Consider the following 13,722-nt stretch of genomic DNA (forward strand, 5'->3'; position numbering starts at 1 on the left):
TTCTCATGCTGATTGGCTAATGAGCCAGCACCTGGAGCACCTGCCTGCTCCCAGGTGTAGCTTGCAGGGTCAGCATGGGCCAGTTAGGTCCTGATTCTCCCTGAGGGCCCACTGGCCCGAGGCCATGCCTGTCGGTGTAACTGTCATACAGCTAATAATAAACAAAATTCCATCTCCTCCAGTAGGCAGAACTGCTAGCAGCAGAGCGTGCTTTAGCACCATGCTGGGGCATTGGTTCCAAGGGGAACCATCTGTGCTGGAATTTCCAGCTCGGATAGTCATACCTATACTAGATCCGATTGCCTGGCCAGTGACTCAAGTACATGCCTAGGCTTTTGGATGGGATCATACTTAGGGCTACTTGCGCCGCTCTGGCTACCCTTCCAACATTAGTGTCCTGACTCGATCAGAGCGAGTGTGAGTATATCTACCCACGCTGGAAATGACACCACAAGCTCCAAGTGTCGACATACCCGCAATCCAGTTAGACTGGCTCTTAGCAAGAGCTGAGATGACTCACCAAAATCTATGTACCTTTCATCTACTATCATCTTCATGCACTGCCCCAGGAGCTCTTCCATTCTGCCTGCATTTGTTCTGCTCTTGTCCTCCAGTGTATGATTACCAGATTAGCCGTTGTGTTCAAAGTAGGGAAAATGAACTCCCAGCAGTCCTTCACATCACAGGGTAATTCATTACCCACCTTGTTTCCACTTAAAATGTACTTTAACTATACTTCAAACCACAAACCCTTAATCACGCTGGCATTCACAAAAAAGCCCCTCTTTTTATTTTATTTTATTTTATTTTATTGCCCAGGGCTAGCATGACATAATCCCTTCCAGGCTGTCTCGGAGTGCTTTACGGATCAATAAATTACTTACCTGTGTGGCGGAGGCTATATGTGCAAGGAAGGCCACTGCGGTTGCTCTGTCTCAGCCAGTCCTCTGGAAAGGTCAATGTGCGTACCAGCTCATCGGCCATGCGTGGGAATCCAGAGAGATGGAGGTGGTGTACAGCAGAGGGGATGCTGTAGCCCATGGCTGCCTTGCGTGGCTGAGAAGAATGGGAGTAGCAGTGGTTCTTTACATTATTCATGAATTTTCAGCTGGCATCAATAACATAGCTCCATTGAAGTTGATAGAGCTATGCTGATCTACAGCCCACTGAGAATCTGTCCCTACATTTCCTCTTATGGAAAAGTCCTGTAGAAAATACCGTAATGATGAAGAAACCTTGAGGGTTCTTTGCAAAGTATTCAGAACACCTATGGAATGTATAGAATCCTTTCTATAGTTTTTTTTTTTGAACCTATAAAATTCCATAGCAGGGACAGAGTTTTCTATTAAATGTGATAGGATGGTCCAATGAAACCCTATAACAGAAAGGCAATTATTTTCTTTTCAGTTCTACAGGGCTATTTTCATGACAGTTAAGAGAGAGTTTATCTCGCAGAGACCTCCTCTCCCATTGGAGATCACACAGATCACATCCCATCCCCTGCTCACATGGTAATGTGACATTGAGGAAGGCTTTAGCTGTTTTCTTTCAACTGTCTTTAGAGCACAGAGCACTAAGCCCCTTTGGAATATGTCTTGTCATGCTGTTTCCTTTTGCTCTTCATTTCATATCCGTTCTGCTCCTTCTACTCTCCTCCTGCTCATGTGTCCTTATAGACAGGACTCCCTGTTCCCCTATATGTGTCTATAGCCCCTCATGGCCAAGGTGGAGTCTGCTCTGCCAGGCAGCTTTGGCCAAGGAAAGCCACATGCAGGAACACAGCAGGGAAACTCCCTTCCACCTACCTCAGGGACACCTGTTCCAAACCCTCCGGAGTAAACACGCTCATCGGAATAGTACAACAGATGTAAGAAAGGGAAATACTTATTTACAGAGGGATGGATGGAGAAAAACATCAGGGGGAGAAGACAGGGGGAGTGGCAAAACAGGGTTACATCCCAGACGAGGACCCATGGACCCAGTGCTACCACAGTGTAAAAGGATAGATGCCAAGAGCAATGTGTCTAGACTCAGAAGTCAGGAATCCCGGGCAGAGTTCCTGTGCAGCAGTGAGCCGTGGGTGCAGAGCCAACGCTAGGTGTAAGCAGACAAAGCAATTGCTTAGGGCCCCATGCAGCTCAAGGAGGCCCCCTATTCACTTTTCATTGTGTTGGGGGGGGGAGGGGCAAAAATATTCCTGCTTTGGGCCCCCAATGGACTAGCACTGCCTCTGCTTGGGTGCTCCTGGGTATCTTCAGCGCCCATCCTCTATCAACAACCAACCCGTCCGGTGTCCTGCTGCTCTCCACAAACCCACACAGAGTAACAACCCGTCTCTTAGCTAGCTACAGCCTCCCTCCTTATTCCCCGTGCAAAGTCACAAACCCCAGTACTCACAGCCCCATACAGTTCCGGTCAACGGTGGCTCCAGTTTATGCTTCTCGTGTGATTCCTTCCTGGCACAGTGCTCCTTCAGGGTCCCGTCTTGGGACGTCCCCGGTGAGCCACTCTGTTCCTCCCAGGCTTTGAGCTGATTCTTGCCTGCTTCGCTGTGCGAGGGCCTACTCGCTATAGGAGCCAGGAGCTACAGACACCCCCACGTCCCTCTCACGCTCCCTCTCTTGGCTCCCCTCCCCTCAGAACAGCCGAGCCTTGCACTGCCTGAGGACGAGGTTTTAAAGCAGCTGTGCTCCCCAAACCCCCTGGGTTACACATCCTACCCTGGACATGCTGCCCAGCCATCTGGTTCTCTTCTCCCCCATGCCCTCCCTGGACATTGGTGAATAGCAGCGCAAGTGGCTCTCATCCCTGAGGGCACCACTGTGTTCCTCTCCTGTGTAGTGGCAGCTCTTGGAGGCAGCTAGGCTGGCTCTTTCTCCTGGCTTCCAGCTTCTTTCAAAGGCCTCCAGGATCTTCTTCATGACGTAGAGGTAGCTGCAAACAAGGGGCTTGAATCAGCACCGCGCCATGCGTGAGCTCTGGGCACCCCACCAGTGGGAGCTCCCCTGGCCCCAGTTTGGGAACGCCTGTCAGAGAGGGTGTTTTCCTCCAGTGAATCCTCTTGAGGACATGATTCCAATGGAAACGGGGTGGGGAGAAGGTTAAGGAGGGATCTGGGGTTAAGCATATCTGGGAAGGAAGTGGGGGATGGGGGAATGTCACCTCCAGGTCCTTCACTGCCGTGTTAGATGGGGCTGATGGGCTGTTGCTTAGCTGGTAATTGTGAGTTGGGGAGAATCCACCTATACCTACAGCTGCTCATCCACAGCTACTCACAAAAACTCCCCCTGGCCCTCCCCAACACACACAACCTGGAGAATTAGAGTGAAACTGTCAAACTGGAACCTGCTGCCTCCTCACTTCTCCCTGTATGTCATTCCAGTGTCTCCCAAAATTGTTGAGATCTCTTCCGATATCTCCGTCAACGAAGGCGGCAACATCAGCCTCACCTGCATAGCCACAGGCAGACCGGATCCTACAATCACCTGGAGGCACATCTCCCCCAAAGGTAAGATGGCCACATGCGGCCTCATGCATTCCTAGTGCTATCCCTGCAGCAGGGGCTTAGGGGCACCAGCAGTTCCCACTCACAAAGACAGATGTGTTGCACGCTGCAAGGAGGGAACTCCAGATGGAGGCTGGAATTGTGGCCACAGAGTATCTGCAGTTCTGCCTGGTGGCCTGGAAGGAAGACTCCATCCTTCCCTGCCCCAGGAATTGATCCTGAGAGCACAAGCGGTTTTAGACTGTGTGCTGAACAGAGGATTCAGGGTTAACATGGCACAAATTCTCAGTTGTGTTTGTGAAGAACCTGCACTAAGTGTGAGTTTTATCATGATCGTGGGTTGAATGCTTTCATCAGACTAATGTGATAACTGGAGATCTTAGTGAGTGCAAGTCTGATCAAAGGCAATGTTTTGTTTTTGTGTAGGACCTACAAAAACGCTATTTTAAAAAAATGCAATATTAAAAGTTACCATTGGGATTTCTATATCAGTGCCAATGAGAGCTGGAAATAGTAGTGCAAAAAAAAAGGAAATCCACTAAACAAATTGCATGAATTGCCATCTCTCGTTAATTAATAAACAACAGAGGTCTCTAACAGTGTGGGTTTGATTACTGGAGAGTTAATTCCTATAGGCACAAATTCAGTGATGTCAGATCACATTTCAAAATATTTTCCCAGTGATTTTATTTAATTTCACTTTGAGTTGTGCGATCTCCAGCATTTCTCAGATGCTGTTGAACCATGGGGTTAGATCGGTTCGACTAGGACGATGACTGGAAGGCTTTGAGTACTGGGGCTCTGGTTGCAGTGCCCGGCAGCCAGCTGTCAGGTTAGATCAGGGCAGGGTTTGATTGTCTGCGATATCGGCAGCTCTCTACCGTCACCCCGCATGAAGTGAAAGAACCTCAGGGCTGAATGCATCTATTAGACAAACTTACCTCCCCTGAGAAACGTATCCATTTGCCCCATTGTTCCCCAGTCTAAGTCTATGTTAATCACTGCAGTGTCTGAGTGCGACCCCAGTGCTCTCAGCCGACCCCAGTGCTTTCTGCGGCTGCTGGGCCAACTCATTAATCCCCGTGGACAGAGAGGGGTGGAGCAGGGACCCCGACACCTCACTCTGTTCCTTTCCTGTCGCTGACGATGAGCACCTTTCGAACGGGTCTGTTACAAAACCCAGCCTTCCCTGGGTGCGTTGGCCTCTCTGCTTGAGATGGATGCACCCCACGTGGGCCAAGCTGCCGAGCAGGCCCTTCATGTGGGTGATGGATAAAGTCCGTGCCACAGATCTCTGTGTGCTTCCTCCCATTGCCGAGCATCTAATGGGACTGGATCAAGGTTACTGCCAGTGCATCTATCACGATCAGCAAGCGTTTATGGTAGGGCATCTCTGCACTAGTCCGTTTGCTCCCACTCCCACAGCCATTCATCTCCTTTTTTTCTTTCTTTCTTTCTTTTCTTTCTTTCCCTCAAGTCTCTTTTCTTCCTTTTCTTCTCCCTCCCCCATAACCCCCTTTTGCTCTATTCCCCATATGCCCCTCCCCATCCCTGAGGTTCAGCCACTGCTGTCTTTCAGAGGGGCTGTTATCTCTCTATGCCGGCATCCAGCAGATTCCTTTCCCCAGGGGAGCTTTACCTGGGCTTGAACCAGATGTTTCCATTTTACGTAGGTCTTAGCTGCTATGGAAACTGAGGATGCACCAAGGGGAGAGGAGTGAGCTAATCAGAAATTACCTGTGGAGTTGGATAATTTACAACAGTAGCTGTTACCAGATTTCTGGCCCAGATTAGAGATTCTGCATTTGAAACCCAGTAGAACTAATCACCGCACAGACCGCGTGGGGCTGGGCTCTCGATAGCTGGGAGTGCCAAGCTCAGAGTTGGCACAGGGCAGTTCCGATGCCTGCCTACCTACCCATTTATTGCCAGACATGCCATCTCTCTCTCGTGAGCTAGCTCAGGAGCTATGACTGCACCTGATCTGTCATCTGTCTCTCAGTGTCTCCACCCACACCCACTGCCCCATCTCAGCACCTTTACAATAACGGGGGGGGGGGGTAGGGGCACCTATCTGTGAGTTGATTATTCGGCTGTCATCTAGCTATGTTTGGGCATCCTGAGTCCTCAAGGTGAACTACATGCTGTGAAAACTCCCCAGCTCTGTTAATCCCAAGCAACTGCATTTGGACATGGTTCTGTAAAGAGCCTGACAGCGGATCCTTCTAAGAGGCACTGTGGTTCAGAGGAGCAGGGAGGGGACTGTAAGCCATGGATCTGGCTTTGCCAGTTGTTCCCCGATGACCTTGGACGAATCACTGCCCAACCCCATGCCTCAGTTTCCCTCAGTTGGATTCTCTGCAGTGGGCGAAATGGTGAAAAGGGGCCACAGGGAGTTGGTTATAGGTCCCATGGTTTCCAGCACCTGCATACATTTGAGTGGCTAATAAGCATATGTAACCTGCGTCATCCGTGTGAGATCTTTCAGTGACCACCCCTTATGACAGGGCTGAGGCAGGGATGGCTGGTGTGGAAGCTGGTTCCGCTGCCTTTCCCTGCAGGAGCTACCCTGTGTAATGTGAATTTTCTGCTGCTGTTTTCTAGCCACTTTAAGTCCAGTGACTCATCTTCCCCCCAAGCTCCTTTCCATCCACCCCCAGCTCCTGTGACAACAGAGGAGTCCTTGGTACCTGATTTCTAGAAGCCTGCATTGCTCTGGTACAGAGTGATATATATGTAGCAGCTTGCACTCATAAACCCCTCTGAATGCATGGTGCTCATCACTGCAATCTTAACCACATTATGGGAGCTAAATTCACACCACTTGTTTCGAGGGGGGATGCTTTTCTGGTGCTGACCAGGTTGCTACTTGTTGCTGGGGGGGAGGAAGAGGTGTTATTTCCACCATTTAACTCTTCTGCTAAGAGCTGGAGCAGGTGAATTTCCTGCTGGTGCCGTCTCTGTCACTGAATCACAGGGGCTTTGAGTGATCTCTTCTGTATCTGTGGCTGAATACTTAAGGCCTTTGGGGAGTTCCCCTGCAGGAGCCGCCTGCCGTTCCTTTGCACATGTCTCCATTCACGGGCAGCAATCTTTCCAAATTCCTCTTGCTGTGTACGGAAAAAACAACAGGATCACTGCGGCAAACGGCTTTTGAAAAGAGCTGTATAAAGCCTATTCCAGTTTAGCCAAGATCTCATTCCATAACCCATGCGCTTTCTCTCTGTCTCCTCCTCCCCTGGGACTCTCATAAAACTCTGCCAATGCACCTTTCTCCTGATGTGCAGCCTGCTCTGTTCTCCCGGTTCTGAGACCCCCCTCCCTTGCATCTCTGCCGATGCCTCTCACTCTGCAGCAACCCCCCTCATCTTTTTATTCTGCACCACAGCATATTATTCCAGCCAGGCACCTCTGGTAAAACTTAAATAGCAAATACAGCCATCCCGCTGGGTCAAGGAAGAGCAGGTGCTTGAGTCATCTGTAGTCTAGTGGAGCAGGGCAGAGGGTCTGTACAATTGCTTTGTGCAGAGATCCAACAGCGTTGTGACTCCTACCCCGACTTTTGGTGCATCTCTGCTGAGAAGTCCCCTCCAGCCATCAAATGGGACCGGGAGGCTCTACTGGGCAGTTCAAGTTCTGCCAGACCCACCAGGCACCCTGCCTTCAAATATCAGTTCAGCAAAAAGGTGTCAGAAGGCTACGCTCTGGCATCTGGTGGGCTGACACCAGCGCCCTGGCCGTCAGCACTGGTGTCAGAGCCCTACGAGGCACTGAGATCATTAGGATGGCAGTCAGGAGAAGATTTTTCAGCTGTGTGAAATGAGGAAGCAGGAGAGAGAGAAAGACAATGAAGGTCAAGAAATAACACACTGTGTGGGAGGCAGCAACATCCTTCCTGAGAAACCACCCCCACTGCAAAAGAACCTTCTTGTGTCACTTGTGCTGGAGACTTGCCCCCGGGGTGCTTTAGAGATGCTCTAAATTGGCTGATTTTGGAGGCTGATCTTGCACTCTGCTAATTACTAGAGATGGGCGAGGTTCGCATTTCACAGCACAGAATACATTTGGCTTCACCCTGAACTGAAAATCCAGCTCTAATGCAGTTCAGATGCCAACCCAAGTCGCACAGCTGGGCCCCTGCTTCCCAAAAGGGATGGAGTCCAAACGCTCAGGGAATGGGAGAAGGTTTTGCCCCGAAGCCAGATTTTGGGGTTCCAGCTATCACTGCTGCTTCCATCTTTCAGAAGAACATATGAACAGCCATACTGCGTCAGACCAATGGTCCATCTAGCCCAGTATCCTGTCTCCAGTAGTGGCCAGTGCCAGATGCTTCAAAGGGAATGAACAGAACAGGGCAATTTCAAGTGATCCATCCCATTGTCCCGTTCCACCGTCTGGCAGTTGGAGGTTTAGGGACCCACAGAGGATGGTCTCTGACCATCTTGGCCAATGGATTGGACTGGCAATACCTCAATTCGAGGATGATCTCTACCACGGATTTACATATGGGTCCTGAGATGACTCGGGAGTCCGATCCTGGAACTGCAAATCTACCCGCAGTAGGTACAGACATTTTGTGGCAGGCCAACTGCCTGCGGGGAGAAAGTTCTTTCTTTTTCCTTCCTTCTCTCTCTCTTTTCAGCTTTGAGGTCAAGGCGCTTTTCCTCGAAGCGGGCCACTGCCTGAAGGAGGATATGGCGCCATTGGGGTCTGTTGGTGGCTTGCTCCTCCCAGCTTGTGATGTTCACATCAGTTTTCTTAAGATACGCGTTCAGTGAGTCTCTGCAGCATTTCCTCTGACCACCACAGGATCTCTGACCATGGGCGAGCTGAAAGTACAGGGCTTGTTTTGGGAGGCAAGAGTCTGGCATCTGCACACAGTGTCCAGCCCAGTGAAGTTGGTGCATTAGGATCATTGGTTCAATGCTGGTGACGTTGGCTTCAGCGAGGATGCTGACATTAGTGCGGCGATCTTGCCACTTGACACAAAGGATCTTCCAGAGGCATCATTGGTGGTACCTCTCCAAGCTCTTGAGATAGGTCATCCAGGCTTTACATCCATAGAGGAGTGTAGCAACAATTGTCTTGTAGACCTGGATCTTGGTGTCCTGCCATAGGTCATGGTCCATGAAAACGCGTTGGAGCAATTTCCCAAAGGAAGCACTTGCGCACTGGATCCTGTGCTGGATCTCACTGTCGATTTTTGCATTTTGAGAAAGTTGGCTACCGAGGTAGCGAAAGTGCTCAACTGTCTCCAAAGTCTGACCCTCGATGGTGATTTGCGGTGGGTCATGTGCAAGGCCTGAAGCAGGTTGATAGAGCACTTTAGCCTTCCCCATATTGAGTGAGCGTCATAGGCTTCAGTCAGCCTGGGACTTGGCTAATAGCCATTGATGGATCTGTCATCCATGCACTTCTCTAACTCTTTCTGGAACCTAGTTATACTTCTGGTCTTCACAACGTCCCCTCATGAGTTCCACAGGTTGCCTTTGTGTTCTATGAAGAAGGACTTTCTTTTCTTTGTTTTAAACCTGTTGCCTGTGTATTTCATCAGGTACCCCCTAATTCTTGTGTTATGTGAAGGGATAAATAACATTTCCCTGTGTACTCTCTCCACTCCATTCAAGATTGTATTCACTGTTAGCAAATTCCTCCTCCCCCCGCCGCCTCCTTAGTCGTCTCTTTTCTAAGATGAATAGTCCCAGTGTTTTTAATTTCCCCTCATATGGAAGCTGTTCCATCCTCCTAATAATTTTTCTTGCCCTTTTCTCTACTTTTTCCAATTCTAATATATCTTTTTTGAGACAGGGCAACCAGAACTTCACACAGTATTCAAGGGGTAGGCGTACCATGGATTTAATAGTGTCATTATAATATTTTCTGTCTTATTATCTATCCCTTTCCTAATGATTCCTAACATTGTTAGCTTTTTTGACTGCCGCTGCACACTGAGTGGATGTTTTGAGAGAACTCTCCACAATGACTCCAAGATCTCTTTCTTGAGTGGTAACAGCTAATTTAGACTCCGTCATTTTGTATGTATAGTTGTGATTATGTTTTCCAGTGTGCATTACTTTGCATTTATCAATATTGAATTTCATCGGCCGTCTTGTTGCCCAGTCACCCAGTTTGGTGAGGTCCCTTGTTACTCTTTACAGTCAGCTTTGGACTTAAATATCTTGAGTAATTTAGTATAATTTACAAACTTTGTCACCTCACAGTTTACCTACCTCTTTTTCCAGATCATTTATGAATACATTGAACAGCACTGATCCCAGTCCAGATCCTTGGGGGACCCTGCTATTTGCCACTTTCCATTGTGAAAACCAACCATTTATTCTTAGCCTGTTTCCTGTCTTTTACTGATCCATGAGAGGACCTTCCCTCTTATCCCAAACTGGGATACAGTATCCTATACCGTCAGGCTGCGGTCACTCAAGTGTTTCCGTGGTTACTGGCCTTTTACGTTTTTGGTGTAAATCTAGTGTTGTCATGGTGACAGCAGTATTGTCATGTGCGTGTCAGCAGACCCATGCCCGACTCTCTTGGCTAGGCAAGAGTACAGCTTCACGAGCTGTGGGGGACAAGAGAACCCTGAAAGTGAATAGAGCGGTCGCTCTAATAGAGTGAGAGGCAACAGTGCTGGTGAACCCGGGGGCACCTATCCGTGGATACGACAGAAATCAGACTCATCTGTAAACAGGTGGCGTTTGTGGGGATCCGAGGCACGTGCTCAGGTTCCGTGTGGATAGGGCTCTAATGCAGGGATCTGGGCGCAGGGGTCCATTCCAGGTCCAAGGCTTGAGGGGGGTCCCACTTAGAATGATTGCCGTTTAGCACGATGGATTCCAATGCAAGGGGCCAGAATAGTGACTGCCAGGGTAACGAGGCACCCTGATGTACGGCTGAGGCTGCAATTATTAATAACAAGCCAGTTCACAATGGCTTTGCTGATGGAAAATTCCTGTTTCATTCAGTGAACCTTGGGGTTTGCCTCAATGGGGAGGATTAGAGACAGTAGTTGGGCAGGGTCCATAGCTGAAACTCAGCTGTGGATTATCATTAGCATCGCCATGAATCAGGGTGACCTTTGGGCCAGACTTCATCAGCTGTTTGTATAAGAGAGGAAGGGTGGTCCAGTGCTTAGGACAGTCACCTAGGACTTGGAGAGACCAGAATTCAATTCACAGCTCTGCTGGGTGGCTGTGGGCAAGTCAGTTAGTCTGTCCATCCTTCAGTTCCCTGTCTGTAAAATGGGTGCACTAACACAGACTCCTTCATCGGGCTGATATTAATATAAATACATTAGAGGTTGGCAGGAGCTCAGACACAGCAGGAATGGCATCCAAATTAGGATCTAAGATAGATGAGATTTTGGCCCAAAAAAGGCAGAGGTCTCATGAGATCCTCTGCCCATACTTGCAACAGCAGCAAAGCTGGGACTAGACTCCAGGCTTCTTGACTCCCAGCCCAGCCCCCTGTCCGCTACACCAAGCCAGTTCTCTATAACTTTTGGCAGGGCTTAAAAGCAAGGCAGGGAATCTTGAGATGAATGAGTTGGTGGATTGGAAGTGGATTTGTTCAGGCTACTTGGTCTGTGAGAGCAGTATGGAGCTGGGCTGTGGGGCGGTCGGGGTGTTTCAGGGAGCCGGGCAGAGTGTCGTCACTGGGCTGCAGAGTGGTCAGGGCTTCGTGGGGAGCTAGGCCGCAGAGCATTGCAAGGGAGGGGGGTCATGGGGAGCTGGGCCACGGGGAGGTCAGGGGTGTCGCAGGGCCCTGGGCCGTGGGGTTCTCCAGGTGCTTTTCACCTGCTGTGGTTCTATCCATGATGCTCTCCTGATAAACACGCCTTTCTTTTGGAAAGAAAACCTTTCTGCCCGCTCTCCTCAGACCAGGCTAACAGCCGGGAGAGAGAAAGACCCATTCTGGTGCGCCATTCCACCCCCGCCACACACCCCCCCGCGCTCCATGAGTGATGTAGTGAGAGGCAGCGCATGCCGGCGAGGCTCACAGCGGTGTCCCTGTTCCGGATAACGCGCGCGCACAAAGAGAATGAGAAACTTCACATTGTGGTGTTGTCACTCTAGCCCTGTCTCGCCTTGCAAGCCTGTGGTGCATTCAGCCCAGTAGAGCCATTACAATTCAAAGAATTGTGAACCCCCTGCCGAGCAGATAAAGCAGAGTCAGGTGCAATGCAGAGGACTCGGAGAGGCTGATGTGAGGGGCTTGGCCATGGGAGGATGTGTGGTGGGTGGGAAAAGCTTTAAAAAAAATCCCCTTGCATTGTGGAAACTGGAGTCGATCAGGGGATCTGTCTGTCTGTCCTAAGTTATCTGTCTGTGCATCTCATCAGTCAGTTTGGCTACATCTATAGCTCTTATCACTGTGCGGCCCATCCATTGCTGAGTGGGACGATCGCTAGGGAAAGAGATTGCCTTTTAAACAGTAATATATCTAGCCTTGCAACAATTGTCTAAGCAATTTGCCAAGCAGAACCCACCTCTTTAAGGTCAGTTCTCCAGGCCAGGCCAGCTCAGCTCTCCAGAAAGACCAGTTTTGAGGCCTCAAGGACATTCACAGCAGATGTTGCCCCTTAAGCCAGCTACGTTCAGTGTCTCTAGTCCTCGTGGTACTTTGGGTAGCAATGGGCGTGCTTCCTTGAGAGAGTCAAGGAAACAGATGACACGGGAGCTGAGACAACGATTGACGGATGAATTGTGTTATTGACAGTCAGGGTAATAGAAAGAGATTTTTTGAAAGCAATGGCGAAATAGACTGATGAGTTGAGGTGTTCATGCAGGGAAATAGGAAACCCCAGTTGCTGTCTAACTCAAAAAGAGACAGTTTGGTCATACTTTATATGAAGGTGGTTCTTATAAAGGGTTAGTAAATGGCTAATAGACGTTTTAATAAATGATGAATCAGTTGTTGCAGATTGTTATAGAGTCTGATAGGTTATGCATAAGCGTGACATCTAATCATTTGTAACACCTTCTACTGATGTGCTTCTGAGTGTCCCGAAACCGTCTGTAACATGCTTATACCAGCTAGTTATCACTTATTAACCCTTTATCAACCATTTAGAAATGGAACCTTAATATAAAGTTTTGACCAAACATTACAGCGAAATAAACACCGGAGTCAGAAGGGTTTGGATGCTTTGGTCCAAAGGACTCCAGAGGATTTTGGTCCAAAGGACGCTAGACTCCAGAGACTGGGAGTCAGGACTCCTGGGTTCTATTCCAGGCTGTTTCATTGTTCTTGTAAAATGCAGTCATGCTCTCTCACCCTTGTACTCCTGTGACAGGCACTTTGTAGGATATGTACATTAGGGAAGGTTTTTGTAGTCTATAAAGCTCACTATGTCGCATCTGGTATGATTAAGTGAGTGAATGTGATGCGAATAGAGTATGTAAGATCATCTTGTCTTGGTCTGTTTTGTTTTCCTCCTCCTTTCTTCCCTCTGCTTTGTGTCTGTCTATGGTCAAGTTCCTTTCAAGAATCAAATGAGTACCAGTGAGTCCTGACACCTGGCTCTCAGTTGGATTGTCTTAACAATTGGCCAGAAATGATAGGAGCTAGAGGGCCTGGTTTCCTCCCAAAAGGCCAGATGAGGCTTGTTGAGGAAAGCAGCGTAAAGCACCAGAGAAGCCCCCGATAAAAACAGCTCAACTGAATTTACAGGGTGATTGAAACACTGGAAGACACCAATCTCTGGCAGCTTCTTGCAGGCTGGGAAACCTGGGTTTTTTGTTGTTGTTGTTGTATGCAGTGTTTTGGTGATGTCCTTTCCCAGCTCAAGGAGATGAAATAAAACTTTTATTTCACCCTCAAGAGCGAGAAGGCACCAGTGACTTGTTTTCTGAAAGCCAGACCCGCCACTTGAGAACTCACTGGTTTTGCTGCTGCCTCTGTTAAGCCAGGCCTGAGATCACACACAACTGTGACATGTAATCATCTGTCAGCACCTGCTACAGATGTGCTCTTGACCATCCCTGAGCAATGCCACTCATATCTGTAACAGGCGTATATCATTTATTAACCTGTTATCAAACATTTAAAAATGGAACCTTTGGACTGTGCCTTTCCGTGTGCTGTGACAATTCCCCTTCTCCTTCAGAGCAGCAGTCCAGGGGCTGGATACCTCGGGCTCTCAGCATTGTACCTGGAGCCTTTCTCCCACATGTGTCACAACTTCAACTCCAGCAGTGGTTGGT

The 13,722-nt window shown here is 49.0% G+C and overlaps 1 protein-coding gene across 8 annotated transcripts in view; it reads left to right on the forward strand.

Moving 5' to 3' along the window:
* NTM (neurotrimin) overlaps positions 1-13,722 on the forward strand; it is a 680,889-nt gene that overhangs the window by 591,574 nt on the left and 75,593 nt on the right. For all 8 annotated transcript variants that reach the window (XR_012155901.2, XM_073320725.2, XM_073320731.2 and 5 more), the window contains one exon: positions 3,383-3,508. Coding sequence is in view for 7 of the 8 variants with exons in the window: in XM_073320725.2 (XP_073176826.2) it covers positions 3,383-3,508 (126 nt within the window). In the remaining variant the exon portion in view is untranslated. The remainder of the gene's footprint in view (positions 1-3,382; positions 3,509-13,722) is intronic.

Source organism: Lepidochelys kempii, chromosome 22, assembly GCF_965140285.1.
Source record: "Lepidochelys kempii isolate rLepKem1 chromosome 22, rLepKem1.hap1, whole genome shotgun sequence".
Taxonomy (NCBI): domain Eukaryota; kingdom Metazoa; phylum Chordata; order Testudines; family Cheloniidae; genus Lepidochelys; species Lepidochelys kempii.